Below are 22,202 nucleotides of genomic sequence, written 5' to 3' on the forward strand. Positions count from 1 at the left end.
CACGGCCGCGAGCGCGCGTGCGCTCCTCGCACCGTCCCCGGGAGCTCCGCCAGTGCGAGCGCGGGGCCGGGCGCGCAGGAGTAAAAAGGAGGCGGCGGCCGCGTCTACGAGCAACAGATCTGGGCGCCGCGAGCCGACCTCGTCCGCTGCTGGGAATCTCGTTCTCTCCTTCCATTATTTTTGAGTTTCAGAAAGAAATTATATTTGGGGTGGTAAAAAATCTTTCGAAAATCTTTATTTTTTTTTTCCCTCCCCTTTCCTTAAATGGCGCTGGCCCTGGGTCAGCGGGCGGTTTTCTCTGCACCAAGATGGGCTTTGCCATTTCCGTCGTGGGCACCCGTGGTGGTTTGATTGTCAGTCTTCTCCGGGCATCTTTGAGGCCAGGAGCCGTGCGCTGCACGTAGGCGACTCGCCCTCCGGAGCGGCTGGGCGTTTCGGATTGTGACTTGGGGGCGCAGAGCGCGGTGGATTGCGAGCACCGCGTGCTCTCTGCAAAACCGGCGGCGGGTCGCTCCCAGGTAAAGCCGCTCCCGGGCTGAGGGAGCCCGGCCCCGTGCGCAGTGCAGCCGCCCGGAGAGCCTGCCCTGTCCCCGCCGAGCCGGGAAAATGGAGGCTGTGATCGAGAAGGAATGCAGCGCGCTCGGAGGCCTCTTCCAGACCATCATCAGCGACATGAAGGTAGGACGCCGGGGGCGCGGCTGCTCTGACCTCGCCGCGGGGCTTCCCCTCCGCCGCGGCCCGCCCGGCCCTCGCTCCTGCGCAGTGGTCGCTGGCCACCTGCGGGAGCTCTGGCGACCCGGGTGTCACCTGCTCACCCGCCGCGCTGCTCCGGCCCGTGCTGGGTCACTGGGCAGGCGACTTCCCCGGGCGGGGGGTAGTGGGGAAGTGCCACTTGCCAACCCCTGCGTTCGTTCTCCCAGGGGGCGACACCATCTTGTTCCTTTGGGGGCTCGGGGCCCTAGTTGCAAGTTTCCCATTGTCTGTTCCTGGACTGAGTGTCTGCGACCCGTGGAGGCTGGACGCTCGGGCGGACACCTGACTCCCCGGGTTTTGGGGTGGGGTGCTTGGCGCGGTAATGGGGCTAGAGTGGGGGTCTTGCCTGGCTGTAGGAAGGAGTCCCCCGGCCTGGGAGATTGGGTGGCGGGGTTGTTAGAAGCTTGGCTTTTAGGTCTACCTGGAGTAGGGGAATCTGAACAAATTAGTTATTAATTAGTCTGCTCCAGAGCAGCTGATTGTGTGCCTTGCCTTCCCCGCACCCTCCCTCGGGGCACGGTGCAGGAGTTCCCAGGGTAGTCTTTCAGGGACCCCGAGGCTAAGAGGCACACAGCGGGAAGGCAAGGTTGAGGTTTCCCAAGCAACTGTTCCCGGCTCCCTCAAACACACATCCACACCCCACTCTGCTCTCGGAAGGATTGCGTGTGCGTGTGAGTGCGCGCGTGTGTGTTGGGGGCGGGGAACAACACCCTAGCCTTTTCCTGCAAAGGGTGGGACTGGAGATAACCTGATCCTCGAATGTGGTTTTTCTGCTGCACTGAGTAGGACTTACGTTACCCACCCTAATGAAATAGAAGCAACTCCAGGAGCTGCCTGGAGGTGGAAATTGGGGGCGTTGGGGGGGATTTTTTTAAGTATATTTACGGAGCTTCTCTTTGGCTCGAGGCCAGTCCCAGTCTGCCTCAACAGATCCGGGGAGGTGGTGTTTAATTAAAAGCTCGGCTTCCAAAAGAGTGGGCAGGTTTGGAAAGCTGTGCTGGCGAGTGGGTGTGGACAGCCCGTCTTCAGCCGCTGCCTGGCGCCTGGGGAAGCTTTTGTCTGATGAAGTGTAAGGTTTGGAGAGGCCTTGGGCCTTCGACATGGACTTTGGGGGAGGAATGTTCAGCTGTCATGCTTGCCTCCTCCTTTTAGAACCAACTGCCACCTCACCCAGGGTGAACTTTGCCAAGGTGCCTGGTCCTGCTCGTGTCCATTTTGCAATCCTAACAAGCTCGAGCCTTTTGTCAGAAATCCCTGTAGCCTAATCTGTAGCCGGAGTCTGCTCTCCCAGGAATGCCTCTAATCCAGTCGCTTGGAATTAGATGGATTAGTCTCTTTAAAGACAGCCCCTTTCATTCCTTTGCCCTCAATCCACATTGAATTATCTCGAAGTGTTCTTTTTGAACAAAGATTGATGCCCCTCCTTGGACTCTGTTGCATATGGTTAAATTTCACCCATCTTATTGTAGTCAAAACAAGATCTGGTTTGAGGCACACACTGTATATTGTGTTGTACTGAGGAGGTATTGGAGGAGGTTTGGTAAAGCTGCTTGTAGTTTTTTTTTTTTTTTTTTTTTAGGGGATAATGATGTTTCTAGTCCCCTAAGGGAAAAGAGGAATCCAGGGATCTAAACTGATCACTGACTTCAGTCCCAGAGTAAGCACACCTGGAGTTCTATCTTTGTGTGTTTTAAATCCAGAACCAGGGCTCATTTTTTCCAGTAGATGGGTTGAACCCAAAGCCCTTCAGAAGGTAATCCTTCCCCAAGGTTGGGCTCTGCAACATTCCACCTGCCATCTGGCTGCCTGGTGTGGGCTCTGCCTAGACTTTTATAGATGTTTAAGGTGGCTTCCCTAAGGCTTGAGTTGGAAGACCTCATAGATGCTGCTCCCTCAGTGCTGACTCTACTTTTCTCTTTGAGTTTGGTATGATATGTATGATTTTTCACTTGACAGTAAAATATTTTGGAATCAAGGTACAGCGGAAGATTACATTGAGCTTTGGATTCTGGAGAATCTTAGACTCTTCAAGAGATCAGGGGGATCAGGGATAGCATAGATTGTCTGATTTCTAAGGCTGCTTATGTGTAAGGGGACTGCTAAATATTTTCATGGAGTTTTCTTCTAGGAGACTTCTTTATGGATTGTACAGCAATCACGCTTCAAAAGAGAGAAGTGACAAGATTAAATTGGGCTCTGTAGGATAAGCAGATATGATATATGGATATGTGGAGTTGTCAGCAAGAAAGTCAGCTTTTAATGTCAGCTGGCATTCTGATGACCTTCTTGTCCTTCTCATCTTTAAGCTCATGACCAGCTTATCATATTTTTAGTTCCCTTTCTGTTTGCTTTGAGGGAGAAGCCAGTTGGATGGTCATCTTCATGCCATTTTTAGGTGTTTTTGTTTTTGTTTTTTAAGTGATGTTGAACAGGGGTGAGAAAAAGGTTAAGAACATTTTTTTTATTTCCAGTAGCGTTTGAGACTTCATAATGTACAGCAACACAGGAAGGGAGTCAATTTCCTCTTTGGAGAAAATCAAAAGATAACAGAAAGTGGAATAATTTCCATGGTACCATCCATCTTCTAAAGCAGAGGAGCCTCAAGACACAGACAAGCTTGGGGGAATTCTCTGTGCTTCCTGCAAAGGTTCTCCATAGCACTGAGTCCTGGGCTGTCAGGGTGTGTGTTCATCCATCGCAGGGGTAGGCTGAGGAAAAAAAAAAAATCCTCTCTTTGCTTTCATTGGGATCCAGCTCAGAGGAAAGCAAGTAGCAGCTGCTAAAAAACTTACAGAGTCCTTGATGAGAGGAAACCTCTGTTTTTCCCCTTCCTTCCACCCTGCTGTGGTGGTGGTCACTAATGAATGGCAGTGTGCAAAATCACTTACTGGCTGTCTTCCCTGCGATCCACGTAAATCACCCTTAAAGCTGCCTGGTGAGAGTTGGTCCCAAAAGAGAAGGGGGAGTGGGCTGAGCTTTGTATGTTGCTTCTTTTAGGAAGGGCATGTGGCTGGTTTATCGGGGGACAGTGGTCTGGAGGTGACCGTTGACTATCAAGGAGGTCCTAGAATCTTTTTTATTTCTAGCCAAGTTCTGAGCAGAATTGGCTCATAGCAAGGTAAACAGATTAGTGTTGTTTGTTTTGAATCATTAAACCAGCATTTGACCATGTTTTTGTGTTTTCTATTAAGTCCAGAGACTTTACGAGCCAAACTTAAGGAGTATCTCACCCTAGGTATAGCAGTCTTCTTTTAATAATTAACTTTTATAAAAAAAAAAAAAAAGTTGGCTGCTAACCCAGTATTCCCTTGTCCCTGTTGTTCAAGTACCAGGATACCAGGGGCCGAGTTGAACCTGCTGCAGGTAGAACTTTGCCCTGGGTTCAGGTTTATGTAACATGGCCAAGCTAAAAAAAAAATACCCAGTTGCACCTGAATGAGCCATGTGTCATGTTAGACAGGGGTGTCCTGTTACAGGCACCTGTGCTGAGCAGAATAGGGGCCTTGTTCATTTCCTCTGGACTGCCCCCATCGCTGCTTGACACCAGTATCCTCTGTCTGAAGTCCTTTCTAAAATTAAAGCTGCTAAAGGGACGTCTTGAATTCCACAAGAATCTTTTTGTGGTTCAAGATATTTTCCATCACTTATCACGAGGTGACGATGTGGGTAGCAGGTCTGATGCTGTGTCATGATCTCAGGGTTGCCTCTTCAGCTGTTGTGGGGTTCCTGTAGTAAGGGGAGGTTCACTTCCTAGGTCTTTACTGAGGCCCCCTATGAAGAAGGCGTTTTGCTAGGCCTTCTAGCATATTGAATCCGTGTACTGATTCACTGATTCAATATGGCTGCAAGTGGTGAAGGAAGGGCAGCAGTTTGGTCAGGGGAAGGGCATCAGTCTTCTTGGAGTTTTCTTTCAAAATGCTTCAAAATAAAAAGGTTTTCTATAGTAAGATAATGAGAAGCCAGCCAAGCGACCAAGTACTGGGAGGGAAGTGGGCTGCTCTGGGTAGAGGCCGACAGCTACACAAAGGCAGGACAAGGAGAGCCCTGTAATAGACAGATGGGCCCCATGTTGGCTTTTCTCTTGGCAAATGGTTGTGTTTGGCCAGGGTTTTATAGCTTCCTCATTTTGGGCCCATGGGAGAAGAAGGCAAAGTAAAGATGTCATAAAATTGGCAGCGGGGCCTACCCAGGGAGGGCGCCTCATTTGGAGCCTTAGGGTCTCTTCTCTGGAGATCAGTCTTTTGGGAGTTTGGGGGTGTGAATCTTACTTTCCTTTGGAAATGTGTCATTTTGGGGCTTAACTTAGCATTTCTGTGGGGGAAAAAGAACGCTTCTCGTCTATTAAGTAAAATTGTTTAGAACTTGTTGCTTGGTGTCCTGAACTTTCATATCTTGGAACTCCATAATAGAGGGAAGAGGCTTTTCCCAGATTGCAGCTTGCGTGGAAGGTTAGGCTGAGCTCAGCTCCGGGCTGCTTCTAGTGTAGTGTGTATTCATCTCTGTGGTATTTTATTATCAGCTGTGTTGGGCCACCAAACTCTGCTACACCAGCAGCCAGTCAAATACATCTTACATCTTCTCCAGCTCCATTTGCACTGAACATAAACTGTGAACCCTTTCAGCCTAGGCATGGCATGTCTTATTTTACATAGGCCCTACCTAGCCGCTGACTGCCTGCTTGTCCTCTGGCCTCCTCTTTCTTATCTTGGACTGTAAGGAAAAAAAAAAAAAAAAAGGAAAAATCCAAAATGATTTTTGTCAGTTTGGCCATCTCACTTGAGGTTGTTAAAATGCTTGGAGGGTGAAAAGGTTGAAACTATTGATCGATTAGATGCTTTGTCATCTAGGCATAAGCAGTTTCCATCTTTGCAGGGATGGGTGAGAGCTGGCAAGTTTCCTTCTGTGATGAGACCATTTAGAGGTTCCCATTGGGAAATGGAAAAATGAGATCATTTTGAGTTCCCCATTACTTCTTGGAATCGCCTGCAGGACACTTTCCCACCAAACCCACACCTCTGTGAAAATAAAGAAATGCCTTTTTCCCTAGACCAAATAGAAGCCAAAGGACAGGTTTTGGATTTAGCCATTCAGAACACCAGGAGGACATATTTGGGGCCCCTTAACTGGAACTGGCTGATGCCTTTAAGCAGTTTAATTCAGATTTGCAGATTTTACGGCTGATACGGCCTTATTAAATAGCAAATGGATAGACAAACAGTAAATTAATTGGCGGGGCATTCAGGAAGCCTATTGTATTTGATTGCTGAGGCTCTCCCTTAAATTAGATGCAGAGTGCAGGTTTCATCTGAGTATGTGCCATGAAAACAAAACAAGCCCCACTGCCACCAGCCAGCCCCAGTACAGAATCTGTCCTGAGGCTGTGTTCCCCAATCCTGAGACCCCTTGGAAGGCCTTGGGGTGACTCATTCTTCTCTGCATCAACCCCTTGTGCTTAGAAGTGGCTGTTACTACACATTGTACAATTGTGAAGTTGGGTTGTATGATATACACTGGCATGCCACCTGGCACATAGTAGTATTCATTTACATATGGTGCACAGTGGGCGGGAGGGACTTGGGGAAGGACCTACCATGTTCCAGGCTCGTACTGAGTGTCAGGTAGGCATGGTTTTGCATCATCCTCACACACACCGTACACACTTGGCAGAGGAGAAGACTGAGGCTTGGGGGTGTGTAGTAACATGTCTGAGGCCACGGGGAGGTGGAATTAGTATGCAGACCTGTCCTCTTTGGCCCAGTGTGGCGTTCTTTAAGAACTCAAGGTACTGAGGGGTGTGGATAGCTTTCTAGAAGATAGCATTCATCTGCCTGAGCACACAGGAGGGTCACGGAAGGAACTAGGACCTTCTGTGACCTGGAGGAGTGGGCTTGAATGGAGATACTGTGGGGTTGGGTGTCTCCAGTACGCCTCTGGAAAAAAATGTTTGATAATATGGAGGGAAGATATATGGCTCCCCCCCGCCCCCACTTTTCAGTCCTACCAGTAGACAGTTTAGCAAGATATCTTTCCTCGGAGGGCAGCAGTGGTGCACACCTTTAATCCCAGCCCTCAGGGAGGCAGAGGCAGGCCGATCGCTGTGAGTTTGAGGCCAGCCTGGTCTACAGAGTGAGTTCCAGGACAGCCAAGGCTACACAGAGAAACTCTGTCTCAAAAAAACCAAAACCAAAAAAAAAAGATCCCTTTCCTCCTGGGTGTGTGGGTGTGTTTAGGGTGGAGAAGCCATGGAGTCCAGGCTCTTGTGAGCCACCCTCAGCCCTTATCCTTGTCTAGGCACAAAGCTAATGGGATCTCCTCAGTGGCTGGGCTTGGATCTGGAGTCAAGGTGTTTGACGCCAGGCTGTGCTCTCATAATCATATGGATTAGCTAGGTTCACCTAGAGTTCACATGACTCCTCAGAGCGAACTCCTTACCTCAAACTCATTCAGTGTCCAGCCCTGGAACACGCCTGTAAAAGAGCTTTCTGTGTTTAATTACGTCCTGGTAGCCCTCCAGTTTGGGCTGAGGCGGTAGAGCCCTTGAAGACACGTTTAGCTGGGCTCCCCAGAAAACCACCTTCCTACACTTAATTCTTGGCGTACATGGCCTTGGTCTTACTCTTTGAGAGCTTTTCTTTTCCTCTCTTAAGTGGGGAAAAAAAAAAAAAAAAACATCAGTTGAGTGCCTTTTGAGCTGTGTGTCTTTTGGCTTTCTTTGTCTCAAAGAATGGACAGGAGCCAATGACTCCTGGAGAGGTGGAGGTGGGCAGTAGCTCCTGGCTGCCACTCTCCCCTCCCCTACGCTGCAGGGGCCAGCGTAGTGGGTCTGACCAGAGTAGTGGGTTTGGGCATGCCTGCCCTTTGAGGCGTGGTGTGCGGTCAGAGAAAAGGCCCACCGATTGCCCCCGGGAGACATGAAGCCTGGGCCCTGCTCACAGTCTCTTGAGTCAGCGCTTTGGGCAGCGTCTTATTTGTTAGGATTTTGAAAGCACCAGGTCAGCAGGGTTGAACATCACTGAGCCATTGGGCTTTCCCTCACAGTTACAGCTCCGTCATGGTGCGGTCTTGATCTCACCCGAGCGTAAGAAGGACCCATTTAGATGCTTGTGCAAGGACATGAATAATCCTTGTATCACCTAATTCAGTCTTTAAGATAGTCAAATGGTGGGTTTTGTCAAGAGTTCTTTGCAGTGTTTTACTGCCCTGTAATATGCCTGTCTAATATGTTCTTCTGTGGTATGGAGACTGTTAGATATTTTAACTACTGGCCACACGTTGTTAGTATGGCCAAGGAGCTGAGTTTTTAATTTTATGTACTTTTAGCCAAGCGTGATGGCACAATACAGTAATCCTGGTATTTGGGAAGTGGAGGTAGGCGGACCAGAAGTTCAGGGTCATTCCCCACTGCATAGAGACTCATACTGTCTGGTGTGGATGGTACGAGACCCTATCTTAAACAAAAACAAAAACAAACCCCACAAATGAAAGTACATAATGTTAACAAATTTATTCTTTTAGTTGTCTGAGTTTAAATAGCCATGGGTGGCCAGGGGCTGCTGCATGGACTAGCAGAGATCTCAAACACACTAAGTACTGTCCTTGCCTTAAGCACAGCTTCCTGCTTGCTCCCCTTTTACCTCTTGCTGGTCAGGATATGACCCTTGTAGACATTCTGGAGCCCTGCTGACCGGGAACACGGGGAGTAAAAGGAAACACTGGGGCCAGTTTTCTTGTCTACGCGGTCCCAGCTTTCTTTTCTGCAAAGTAGGGATGATAATGTGCCAGCCTTTTAGACTCCTCATGAAGATTCTGCCATGTGGTGTTAACTGTGAAAGGTTCCCCTCCTGCCTGGTGCACACTCCTCCAGGTGTTAGTGGCTGTAGCCTATAGATTGGGAAGGGAATTAAGATCAAGGGGAGTAAGTATCTTTCTACTCCTTCCAGCAAACACTGTCTCGTTCTTTTTGGAGCCATATTAGAGCCAGTAGTGGGGCTTCTGGAGATGGAGAAGTTAAAGAATTTGGGTTTTTCTTTCTTGCCAAGTAAAGTAGCTCTGAGTTCATTAGAGCCCCCTGGCCCCAGCAGGGCGTGCTTGCATTCCATTTCTCTACTTGCTAACCACACCAACTCCTAAGAGGAGGGTGGGCTGAGAGAAAGAAAAAGCCTTTCAGAGATACCGAGGGTGGGGAGGGGAGGGAAGAGTTGTGTTGCAAAGCTATCTTTTGTGGCCCCCTTGGTTTTCTGGATGACCATTACCTGTCTCTTAATGGCCTCTGGCCCTGTCTCCAGTACTGAGTTTATACGGAGCCTCTGCCTCTTCCCAAAACCTGGTCTTGATTTGAGCCTCTCCCTGCCGGTCTGCCCAAGGCTCCTCCTCATGGCTGGCATCTAGATCCCCTATCGCTTGGATCCAGCTGATTGGCCCGTGTGCACCCAGGGCTCCTCACTTAGATAACTCCGAGTTCCTTAGACACACGATAGCTCCTTACTAACCTGCCCCATCTCTCTGCCTGATGGAATCATTCTCATACTTCAGGTACCAACCAGGAAGTCCTCTTCTCAGGCCCCTCCTGTGGGGGCATCCTCCATATTCTACCCAATAGTTACTAATTTCAAAAAGTGGGGTTTCTGGGTAGTGGTGGTGTATGCCTTTAATCCCAACCCTCAGGATGTACAGGCAGGTAAAACTTTGTGAGTTCAAGGCCAGCTTGTTGTACAGAGTGAGTTCCAAGACAGCTACACACAGAGAAACCCTGTCTTGAAATACAACATAAAAACAAAAACAACAAAAAAGTGTTTTTTCTTTGAGCTTTAAAGCCTGGTTCTGCCATTTCTTGGGCTCATTATTCTAGGTAAATTACTTTTCCTGAGCCTTGATTTTTTTTTTTTTTTTTTAATTTATGTAATGGAGAGTGAGGGGACAATATTTACCTCAAGGTTTAAAGAGAAAGTAGATGTAAATGGTTTGGCGTGAAACAGGTGCCAAGTGAATGCTCTCCTTGTCTGCCCAAGCTACCCCAGTCTGTTTCAGGCATCTGCAGTCTCCAAGTCCACATTCTGAAACTTTATTGGGAATCAGTGTGATGACACCTCCCAAATTCCAGATTCCTGAACATTTTAGACTTGAGACTTTTGAATTTGGGGAAGTCTATGCAAATTCAAAGTAAAAATCTGACATTTGGAAACAAGCCTGGTCTCAAGCATGTACGTGTACACACACACACACACACTTTTTTTTTCAATCAGACTTTCTTGCCGGTAGTAGCACTCATTTCAGAAAAGTACAAGCTCACTGAGTTTGATACTACAATCCATATTTGTGTTTCATCTTCCAACACAGATAACTCAGGAACGCAGTGTATGTATCCTACAGTCTCGTTATATGCTTGGGGGATGCTGGGCATGGCTGGGTGGTGGAGATGGACCTGTGAGCAAGCCTGTCACAGGCCTTGTCTTGGTGTTGTTTACAAGAGTCGAAGGCAAGACATCAGTCTTTACCACAGTCACACTGCCAGAAGTCAACACAAGAGTCTGTGGGCATGTTGAGGGGTGCTTAGGGTAGGAGGACAGATTCACAGATGGCCTTTAGTTTGGGTGTCACCCACCGGACAACTGAGCTTCCTTTTACTTGTGCAGTAAATGTTTCTGTGGTTGGAACCACCAGGCAAGAAGTGTTTGACCCTTAAACCCAGTTGGGTAGAGACTGCTGTCTCTACCATTTTACAGGTGGGGAAGTAGGGTGCAGCAGTTGAGGGGTGGAGCCCCAAGTTAAGCCCAGGTCGTGTGACATCCAGTCTGTGTAACATCCAGGCCATGTGATGTCAGCTCCAGGACTGCCTTCTGTGTGCTATTCTCGGTTGTCTCTCACAGTGTGACAATACAGAATTTCCCTTCCATGCCCCACGGTGGATGAATTTCTTCTGTCTGGCAGTTTAGCTGTGCTGTTAGGATCCTGGATGTATCGTGTAACACAATCTGCCTTTGCCTCTGGGCTTCTTCGAGAAGCTTTGTGGGGTGGGTTGAGGTGAGAGTGCTTGCTGTGCAAACATGAGGACCAGAGTTCGAATCCCTAACACGCACATAAAACACGGCATGCCTGTGGACTTAGCACTTATTGTACCAAGGAGGCAGAGAGAGCGGGACGCCCGAAATCCTCCTCTGGCCTGTTTGTGTCCATGGGCATGTGTACCCATGTATGCACGCATAGCACCGAACACATGCAAGAAGCTTCGAGGGCTCCCAAGGGAGGGGCCGGGATCCAAAAGTTGGCCTGAAATTGTTGAACAGTTGACCCATCTGTTGGGTCAACCCATCTTATCAGCAGGGGTACAGGTGGGAGGTGATGGAGCCCAGACTTGGCCACTTCAGGACGCATGCGCTGCCTGAGCTGGGTCCAGAACTTTGAATGCCAACCAGGAGCTGGGAGAGCCTTGCAGCTAGGGTCTGGCAATGCAGTGGATTAGTTTCCAGGGAGACTGAAATTGCATTCTGAAGCCAGGCTCCTTGCCGCTGAGCATGCTGCCATTAAGGAAGTCTTTGAGTTGGGTTTAATGGTCGTTTCTTTGTTTTGAAGTGACTGTTTACTGAACCTTCAAAGCCAATGCCACAGCAGGATGTGATCTGGGGCCTGAATAATTGCATCAGACACCCCAATAGGAAGCAGGTAGTGAGGAGCCTAGCCAGGAGTAGCCCATGGCCAACCCCTGAGCCTGAGCCATTGCTGGGAGGACTGAAGTCATTCCGCAACCAGGAGACATGTGGTTCCATGGAACCTGGTTCCTGGGGAATTTGGCCTGTTTGATGGTGCTGGCCTTAATTAGGGACACCCTAATTAAGTCACTGAGGAGGCAGGGTTTTTTTTTTTTTTTAAATGTTTTGAGAACATTTCATGAGGGATTACTTCTAAAAGATTATACGAGTTATATAAAATTAATGGAAGAAAACCTAGAAACTTCAATTAAGTGAAGTTACCCATAAGCACTGATTACAAAGTGGGTTATGTTCTCAGGCTCACAAGGGCCCAGACAATTAAAGGGGCCGAGAAACTTCGTTTTCATCCAGTCTTCCTTTCCCCTCATCCCTTGTGAAGAGTTATATAAGCTATGCCGTGATGGCCACGTGACTTGGTTTGTACGTCTATAGTATATTCTACTTCGGGCACAGTTAGGACCTACTGTGTGCCAGGTCCAGCCTGAAGTGCTGGGGATATAGAGCAATAGCAAACAAAAATGGACATAAATTCCTGCCTTTCTGGAACCTACCATCTGATGGAGTGGGTGGCAGATAAGGAATAGATAGATAATTGACATCAATCCCTAAAAAGACAAAGCACTTCTATTTTTATTTTATATGTGTGGGTGTTTTGCATGCCTGGTGTCTTGGGAGGTCAGAAGAGGGCATTGGATCCCATAGCACTGGATTTACAGACAGTTGTAAGCCTCTGTGTGGGTGCTGGGAATTGAACCTCGGCCTTCTGCAACAGCAGCAAGTGCTGTTCACAACTGAACTGTCTCTAGCCCCATTCTCTTAGATGCTAAAAGGAATCCGTGCAATGGCACAACCAGAACAGTATGTCTCCAAGACTACTGAGAGGGGGTCTCACGAAAGGGACATTGAGTAGTAACTTGTGATCTGTGGAAGAATGTTTCAATTTGTACAAAGGCCCTGAGGTGAGGAGCCTCTTACCTATGTTGGGGCGAGGCCAGTTTTTCACTGTTTGAAGCAACACTACAGTAAGTATATTTTTGCAGCTTATGGTCTTTTACCTGTGGCCTAAAGGAATGCAATTCTCAAAGCTCCTGGAACCTGGTGCTGAATGTCTTTCTCAGTTTACATTCCTGAGTGGGAGTGCTCATGTTCCAGATTATTTTAAAAAATGTTGTATGTGTACATCAGTGCCAAGAGGGTGCTGAGTTCCCAGGGCTTAGGGGTAGGATGCGCTATCTTACTCCTGCTGTGGTCCTCCAGAACTGTCGGGATAGTTCTGAGAGTGTCTTAACATGCAGATTCCTAGGCCCACCCTTACATTCTTTGTTGATCTGGGGTGGGGCTCAGGAATTTGCCCTTTTAGCAAACCCTTGCTGATTCTCTCTAGGTTTTTCAGGGATTGGAGTAGGGGTAAGAGGAAGGGGCTCTCAGCTTCCTCTGTAGTTCTTGAAGCAAGAGCTTCTCTTTCTTTTGCATATTTCACTCCACCATGGATATATCTGGAATATATTGCAGGAGGACTTCCTGAGTCATGCTAACTGTGACTTTTGGGGAAATGCTTGTCTTTTTTTTTTTTTTTTTTTTTTTTGCCAGGGTATTTTTTGTTTCTTCCTTTTTTTTTTTTTTTTTTTTTTGAGACAGGTTTCTTTGTGTAGCCTTGGCTGTCCTGGACTGGGCTGGCCTCGAACTCACAGAGATCAACCTGCCTCTGCTGGGATTACAGGCCTACGACACCTTGCTCGGCTTCTGCTTCCTTTTTGAGAGCCAGGTGAGGCACTACCTCATTTGCGAAACTCCCACCAGCTGCCCTCCAGTCTTTTCAACTTGGAGAATGTTCCCCTCCAGAGCCTTGGGATCAATGGTTTCCACCTCAGCCTTCCAATGAGATTGAGCTCTTGTCTCTTCACTGTTGGACCCTCACTCAGTGCCTGTGGTACTGTAGGTACTCATTTAATGTGCTGTTCGGGAAGGTTGCCACTGTATGCTGACTCAGTAAAGCAGAGCTGAGCTCTGTGTGCTACTCACCCCTTCAAGGACTTGTACTGTTTCACGTAGCCTCCGCGGACAGGAACTAGCCATTAGCATCATTTACAGATGGAGACCGAGTGGCACCAGGTGATGACGTCACTTGTCTCTAAGGTCACTCGGTGAACAGAGCTGAAGTTGGGTCCGCTGACTCTCGTCATGCGCAGGCTCTTGAATGTGTTTGTCTGTCAAGACCCTCTGCGCATGCATGAATGAGAATGCCGGCATGCATGCCCGCGATATGAAAATAAGGGCAGCACTGTTGGTGGCGCACCAGTGCACCTTTTCTGGCGCTTTGGGGTAAAGTTGGGTGGTGAATGAATAAGGTATGGTCTTTGCCCCAAATGGAAACTCAGCACAGTGTGGCCAAGGCTAGTCCCTGGGGTGAGTTTGATGAGTTCATGAACCTGTGCCTGCCTCTGGGAGGGTTGGTTGAACATAACTGGTAGCTAGTAAAGGAAGCGGGATCTCAAAGGTCAGAGTCATTTTGGAGTTGGTGGAGGCAGGCAGAGAGTGTGCATGCAGGAAAGAGGTGGATAGCCTATATGTGTGGGTGTGAAGTTGTGGGGCCCAGATTTTGAACACTACAGGGCCCACCGGTTATGGATATTGACAGAAGGGAAGGGATGAAGGGAGCCACAGCTCTGGAGTCTGCATAGTGAAGGTTCCACGGAGCAGGGGTCATCCTGGGGAGGCTTAACTGTGCACCAGTGGTTCATAGGAGCCTTAGGTAAGAGCAGCAGAACCCTGTGTTGGGTGGTTCTGTTCTCCCCAAGTCTCTCGGCCCCCAAAGACCACCAAGGAACCCATTCCGATGCAAATACAGTAGGGTCTTTCAGTCTGGAGCATAGGTCCACACTGATAGTTCTCATGTTTTTTTTTTTTTATTTTATTTTATTTTTTTTTATTTGGAGAGTCATCTAGGTGAGCTGATGAAATTTCACTGCCTGAAGAGCTGGGCAAACCTAGCAGAAATTAACACAGCGAAGTGGGAGTGAGGGCAGACCCTCTCACTTTGCACAGGCCATTTGCTCTCTCTGCCTCTTATTTTGAATGGAAAGGGCATGTTAAATACATGCACAGGCACAGGCCTCCCTAAGGTTCTGTGAAGCCCTTTGCACTCCCTGGTAAACGCTCACGTACAGGTTGTTCTTTTGTTGCTCATGGGTCTGTTTGGACTCCGAAGTGGGTAGGCGAGTGACCCCTTTGAAACTCTCTCAGGCAGTGTAAGGTGCAAAGGCAGCCACTACCTTTCCTCTGGTGGGAGGGCTCTCTCAAATAATAACTGAAAAAATAGCAGGGCAGTAAAAACCTATCTGTGTGTGTGTGTGTGTGCGCGCGCTTGTGCGTCGGTACACACAGGTGAATTTGGAGAATGAAAAAGGAGAGGAAAAGGAGTTCTATTTGCAGAAAAATCTGGAGCATGGATAGACATGTGCTATAAAGGGTAGCAAAAGAGACCCACAGTGCAGGCCACTGTAATCGCAGCATTTAGGAGGTCAAGCCAGGAGCATCACAGGTTCAGGGTCACCAGCCTTGTCCTGATAACAAGTTCCAGGCCAGCCTGGGCCCACTGTGGGCTACATATTGAAAGACTGTGTCAGAAAGAGAGCAGACAAACAAATCAGACCCTGAACGCTCTTTGCAGCTATGCAGCACAGTACAGCTGTGCTGGTCTGGCCAAGGCCATCTGACGGAAGTTTCCACAGTGGAAGATGTTCTAGATTGTCCCAGTTGACACTGAAGTATAGCAAGTGGGACTGGGGGCCTGATTATCGTATTTTATTTCCTTGTAATTTAAAATTAAGTAACCCTCAGTCCCTAGTGTTAATAACACTCTTGGAGAGTTCACAGTAGATAGGTAAGTAGGTAGGTAGGTAGATAGCTTTCTGGTAAAGAACTTAATAACCAAAGCAAATGTGAAGTTACAGATGACATATTCACTTTTTTATTAATTGTTAAGTAGAGACATATACATATGTTAGAAAACGCCCCAGGCATCTGATCTGGCAATGTTCGTGAAGTGGAAGCTCAGTGCCCTTGATTTTAATTAGAGTGGGTGAGCTTGAGAGGGAGCAGCCTGTGAGAGGCAGCTGCCTGGGGACCACCTTTTGTGGGTGTGCCTTTCTTTTCACAGGCGTGTTCATGGCTGGTGTACCTGGGCAAGTGTTCGAGGGTGGGCGGGCAAGGAAGCAACCATTGATTATCCCCAGGCCGTCATCCACCTGATGGACAGAGATAATTAGTGGATTAGGCAAGTCCCAATCAGAAAATAAAAGCCCAGGACTGGTGTTTATGATGGATGGGTTCACCCGGTGCCTTTCATCTGAGGCTCTTAGGAGACCTGCATCTTGCAGGCCAGGGTGGGGAAGTTTAGTTTGGGAGACAGAGCTCTGGCAGGCATCCCTGGGCCCTGGCCCTAATTATGCACACCCACTTCTGGAAGCTGAATGCATTCCTGAACCCAGAGGTGTTCAGCTTGGGGCAGAAGGGGCAGATCCTGCTTCTTTGCTTTTTGTGTCCCTGGAGGCTGAGCGGGAAGGAAGCATAATGCTATGAATGATGGCCAGCCTAGAGATGCTGCAGAGGTCCACCCCACTGCCCCAGGACAATCTGAAGACGAGATAAAAATCCCTCAGCGTTTGTACAGGGGGCGTCCGCCGTGTATGGGCTCCAATGTGGCTTGGGCTTTTCTTTATACAGAGGGCTTTTCTTTGTTTTCTTTGCTGGCTCTTCCACAGCTGACCTGAGCATTTCTAGAGAGACACACAGTTCTCCCTGGGCCTCTGCATTCTGTGCATGTGTGGGTGTGGCTCCAGAGCTGTACCTCTGCTTTGCCTTGGCCTCCTGAAGGACGCACATCTAAAGCATACGCTGATGGCTGGCTGAGTCACTCTGTCACACTGGACTCGGACCAGATGCTAGGTTTGTCCCTCAGGCTGCTTACACTGCTCAGAAATGGCCATTTCTGTAGTTAGATCTTTGTACGCGTTTCTATGCCTCAGTTTCCTCATATACGAAATAATAGCGCAGGCCTTGCTGCTCAGCATAATGAGAATGCATTGGGGATGGACTCAGGAAGTGTTCCACAGCAGTCAGCAGTGCTCAGGTTATACATGCTATCCCACCCCCACCCCGAGTCCCCGCCTCAGCAAGGAAAGCAAAGTCTGCACCTTTGCCAAATCTCCAGGGTCGGGTACACCAGTTTTTGCTTGAGAAGTGCGGCTACAGATAGATGGCTGGTGCCTAGCAACTGTTTAGAAAGTGCTGATGTGGCTGTCACCAGTGGTCTCCTCCAAAGGTGGGACCTATCAGGTCTCACCCGCCTTGCATTGTCTTAGCGGTAACTGCTATGGAGACAGCGTCTGTCCTGTTTCTTCTGGGCAAACAAAGGTCTTTGAGCTGGAACCCACTTTCTTCAGCCTGTCCCTGGTAATCCTGATTTCTTTTCCTGAGCTCTCCTCTTGGGAGTCCTCCCCAGTGCCCCGGCCTCCTCTTATGTTGTGGGTTTTCTAGCCACAGCCCCCCCCCTTCCATGTCCCTTGAGTGATGATGTGCTATCAGATTCCCTCAGCTGTCCCTGATCTAGACTGTCACAGTGGGGCCAGAATGAGAGAAGCAATTGGTGCATTATTTATCGAGCACCAGTAACCAGCCTGAGGAGGCTGGGGAGTTACACAGTTGGTCCTGCACTGACTGTGGGAAGCCACCCCCTGTTTAATATGGAACAAAATCAAGAGAGGCCACGCCAAACCAGCATATCTGTTGCCTCACTTCTGTGTCCTGCTCCTGGCTTGGGACAAGTGGAGGCAGAGGAATGAGATGAGAAGAAAGGGACTCCGCTGCCGTGAGGGTGGATATGGAGAAGGCAGTTTACAGATTAGCTGGTGGCCACCAAATTCTTGACCGGGAAGGAGATTTAGGAAGGCTTCTCCCTAAAAAAGAAAGAATAGGACTTTATTCTCTCTTCTTTGCTGAAGAGCCCAGGCTGCTGCCAGGTATGTGACTCATGACCCAGGTTTACATATTGCCTGACCAGCTTGGAATTGATGTCACCTGTCATCCGAATGAGGGTCTTCCTGGCTCCCTCTGCTGTCCCATTTGTGGTTCAGCTCTGGACTTTGCCCTTGAAGGTTGGCCTTGGCAACGTTCACCCTGCCCAGTTTGGCTCCTATTTAGCAAAATTGTAGCACCTAGGTGTCCCTGGGTTCTTTGTCCTCTGACAGCCATGTCTCCCACTTCCTCATCACTGTACCAGCAAATTCCCTGTCTTATGGTTTAGAAGAGACAGCCCCTGTCTCTTGGTTCATAGATGAATCACATGATATACCAAGCTGAGAGAATGGACACAGCTAATCCAGAAGGGTAGTTGATGGCACAGAATGTTCTGGAAGAAGCAACATTTGTGTTGGGCAGTGAGTGCATTTTGCTATCTTATTGAACCCCATCTTCCACCCTGGAGTTTTGAAGAGAGGACAGACATTGGGTAGTGTTTGTGGAGCATAATGGCAACCCCACTGGGTGACTGCATAGCCATGTGGTCAGGAAAGATCCTCCCTCCTGTTCATTGGGTTTTGATGAATAACCAGGTCTTCTTTTCATAAGCAGGATGCTTCCTTCTTTAACTCTGGTTTAACATCGATCTGGGTTCAGTGTTCAAGAACTTCCTCTCCCCTCTTTTGCAAGGCCTCAAGTGGCTGCTGGGGGAACAAGGGTTGTGTGTGTTTTTGCCTGTGACTTTGGATGAAGCAGAAACTGGGTACTGGGTGCTGGGTGGAATCCTGTTTTCTTCAACTGTGGTGTCTTTGAAGTTCTGAAACCTGCACGTGTTCTCTGGTGATGGCCATAGTGTGTGGGCATGTGCATGTCCTCCCCACAGCTCTAGGAGTCATTCCTCACTGTGCCCAGGACACCTGTGAAAACAACCTCAGGATCGTCTTCCTGCTGCTATTTGGCACAGACTGAGTGCAGGCCTGGCTTGGCATTGCTGTCCAAAGGGTTCTGACTGCATCCAGAACCCTTTGTCTGAAGGGTTGTCTGAAGGTGCAGGACCATCTTCACCAAGTCTTGCAGTACTTAACACCACCCTGGGCTTTTTACAAAACTGCCGTTCAATCTTTCTACAGTTATTTCTTCCCTGCACACGTCCTCCAAGCCTTTGGCTTTTGTAGCAGGACCCCTTTCAGGTGGGTAGAAATGTTTTGTTTTTTTTTTTCCCCTTGAAAGAAACGATAAAAAAAAGGTACAACCTGATAATCACTTTTTAAAAAAAAGTTTTAACAACATTTACACCTTTTTTTTTTTTTTTTTTTCATTTTCCAACAATCAAGTTTTTGTTTTATGTTCTAGGGATTTTTTTTTTTTTTTAAAGACTCCATTAAATTACAGGTTGCCTAAAATGGGTAGGCTTGACACTCTGATAGATCCTCAAATAGCATTAAATCAGGAGACAGGAGAGTGCTGCTTTTGGCAGCCTTCTTTTGACTGGGTGGGCGTTTGTGGGTGGGAAGCTCTATGGTGTATTCCTTGATGGTAAAGGGGGATACTCTTTTCTTTATTTTTCTTTTTTCCTTTCCCTTCTTTCTTTTCTAATTTGGGAAGAATTGAAGTGAGGTTCCAGATAGAAGCAGATTTTTTTTTTTTCTTCTTTTTCTGGAAGCCCTGGGAATTGAACCTAGGGCCTCAAATATGCTAGGCATACTCTCTACCACTGAGCTGTACTTGCACCCCCGATGAGTTCAGTAAGTGGTTTGAGCTATTGCAGTTCTCCGGCACACTGATCTCATTGTCTGTTTAGGATCAGCAGACAAACCTGCTGACACTGTAGACCCAGCTGCCTCGGTGTGTTCTTCTCTAGTAAGGTTAATGTATCCTGAGCCACCTTTCCCTTTCTCCCTTGGCTGGTTCTGCAACTGGGACTAGGAAGGAGGGATCCCAGCCTGCACAACAGGTTTGCAGAGTGTCCCCCAGTGAGCATCCTGAAGGAGCGCTCTCAACACCTGTGAATGCCAGGATCCATGCTCTCAAACTTGTCCCTTTCCGTGTGCCAGTCACTGCATTGAATCCCTTTAGGTGTGATCTCATTTATTTATTTGTATGGCTTTTCTGAGATGCCACGAATATATCATACAGTGTGCCCATTGAAAGGCGACAGACCTTTGGTTTGCAGTGTGTTCTTAGAGTCGCACAACCCACACTATTTTTGAGCACTTTCATCACCGAAGAGAGAAACTCCCTGTTAACCACCATTCCCTATTTCTCCCCCAGTGCAGCCACTACCCACAGCTCCTGGAAACCCCTTAACTGCCTTCTGGCTCCCATTTACCTCCTATCTAATTATACCCAAATACCCCAACCCCACCCACATCCCTGTTCCTCCCACCCCTGGATCAGATATTTTAGGTTCCAGACCAGTAAGAGCATGTGGGTTTGCCTTTCTGCATCTAGCTTATTTCATCTATGACTACACTCTGTAGCTTCATCCGAGTGGTTGCAGTGATAGGGCGAGCAGTATTGCATGGTGCAGATACTCATGGACTGTGACCCACTGTCAGTTAGTTGATAGACAGTGGTTGATGCCATGTGTCCGCTATCGTGAATGGCACTGCTGCAGCAAACCCCCGGAGGGCAGATGTCTCCTCAGTATCATTGTGATCTCATCCATTCCCCAGGTCAACTGTGAGTCAATGGTGGCTCAGTGTGGGTCTTCCAACGACTCTGACACAGCAAATGGGAGAGCTAGTAAGGGTCAATCTAGATGGCTCCTAGGTTTCTCTTCCCTGTACCTCTCCTACAGTCTTTCTTCTCCCACAGTGTTATTAAGTGATGCTACTGCTAAGGGTGGCAGAATTGTCCTACACCTGATCCTAACCAAAAGGCAGCGATGTGACTGAATTGTTTTAATTATTATCATTATAGGGAAATTGGCTCTGAAGGGTCCAGTGATCTCCCTTAATAAATTACTGGCCTGGCTGTGCCTAGAGCATAAGTGATGGGCGCGTGCCTCTCGTTCTTTGTCACTGAATACTGTAGCCCAGGGTGACCTCAAAGTTACGGTGTAGCCAAGGATGGCTTTAAATTCCCAGTACTCCTTTACTGTTTTCCAGGTGCTGGGGTTATAGGCATAAACAACCACATTTGGTTCAATCCAACTTGATATGTCTTGACTGATTGGGCACCTGGGCAGGAAAGAACTATTCACACATCCTGCTTTATATTGTGGATGTCAGTGATAACTCCAGCTAGAAGTAGGCTGGTGCATCTCTGAATGGCCCTGGGTTTCTCCAGAAGCTTCTTATCAGGTTTTGTGGATGAGAAAGAGGGTCGGCCTGGGGTCTGGCTAGACAGATAGTAATGTGCCTCCATCCTCAATGATCTTCGAAGGTACCTCTGTCTGGACAGGTCCCTAGTGGCCTGCCAGAGAGCTCTGAGTTACCCTAAACTCTAGTGAAGTACCCAGGCAGGGTATTTCTCTGCAGACTTGATAGAGGAATAGTGACTATAGAGGACTAAAAGTAGATCCTTATGGTGTTTTGATGAGCCTGCAGTGGTGGCCTGAGCATCCTCAAGGTAGATTGGTTTTTCTCTCTCTTTCCTCTATGTCTCTCTCTGTGTCTCTTTCAGTCTCTCTTACCCCCTCCTTCCTTTTCTTCCTCTCCCCTCCCTCCGTCTTTCCCTCTTGCTTGCCTGTACGTGTAGGTAGGGCGGAGGACATCCTAAGGATCCTCTGCCTGCCTTGTTGGAGACAGGATCTCTCATTGGTTGAGGCTAGACTGGCTGACCAAGAAAGCCCTGGGGATCTGCCTGTTTCTACCTCTTTAGTGCTACTATTACAAGCATATACCACCATGCCCTGAATTATTATGTGAGTTCTGAGGGGTCCAACTCCAGTCCTCCTGCTTGCTTGTTATCTTCCCAGTCCCCTTGGCCTTTGGCTTCCCCCCGACCCCCACTACATCTTTTGTAGTTCAGGCTAGTCTTGAATTTGCTAAGTAACCAAGGCTGGCCTTAACTCCAAGTGCTGGGATTATAATTGTGGGCTACCAGGACAGGCTCATTTGTTAATACTCAGTTATCTTGTTGGGTTGAAGACACCCCCAAGGGTTCAGACACAAGATAAGGGCTATGTGTCAAGAACCATGTCTAGATGTTGGTCGGCATGACTCAGATGTAGCTGCCAAAGGGCTGCCAAGAACCCTGCTACAGCTTAGCATTTCGTGGGAGCAAATGGCAGAGACGAGACCAAGCAGGTCCCAGATGCACCAATGCAGAGCAGCTGGTTGTGAGCTGGCAGCACATGCAAAACAGACTGTAGGGCTAGGGCGGGCTGGTAGGAAATTCATGGTGTAATTGTTGCCAGAACCTCTAATTTAGTCTTAAATTTTTTTAATGTAATGACTTTATTGTTTTCATTAAAGTGATACACGACCCTTATAAAAAAACAAAACAAAACAACATACCATAGAGGAGAGTACAAAGAAAAAAAACAATATATTGGTCCAAATTTTAGCTCGCAAAAGTAGCCCATGTTAATACGACAGCTTTCCATGTAACCTCTGTGCTCTCTTTCAGACAGAATTGATAGCTAGAGAAATATATAAATGGTTAATTTTTAGCAAGGTGTTGATTCTTATGCATGTAAGTTTCAAAATAAAAAAAAAAGCATTTTCCTTTAAGTATTGGAAGGGAGTGACTGAAGAAGTAACTCCAAACAAACAGGTA

General features: G+C 48.0%; 1 protein-coding gene across 9 annotated transcripts in view; it reads left to right on the forward strand.

Moving 5' to 3' along the window:
* Positions 1–47: 47 nt before the first annotated feature.
* Positions 48–22,202, forward strand: part of Mtss1 (MTSS I-BAR domain containing 1) — a 141,998-nt gene continuing 119,843 nt past the window's right edge. For 6 of the 9 annotated variants that reach the window (XM_055626727.1, XM_055626732.1, XM_055626729.1 and 3 more), the window contains exon 1: positions 49–678. In XM_055626727.1, the coding sequence (XP_055482702.1) occupies positions 607–678 (72 nt within the window). In that variant the 5' untranslated portion in view covers positions 49–606. Of the gene's footprint in view, positions 679–22,202 lie in introns of all 9 variants that reach the window. The other 3 variants (XM_055626725.1, XM_055626728.1, XM_055626731.1) reach the window with 1 other exon arrangement.

Source organism: Psammomys obesus, unplaced genomic scaffold, assembly GCF_907164565.1.
Source record: "Psammomys obesus unplaced genomic scaffold, mPsaObe1.curated_primary_1811, whole genome shotgun sequence".
Taxonomy (NCBI): domain Eukaryota; kingdom Metazoa; phylum Chordata; class Mammalia; order Rodentia; family Muridae; genus Psammomys; species Psammomys obesus.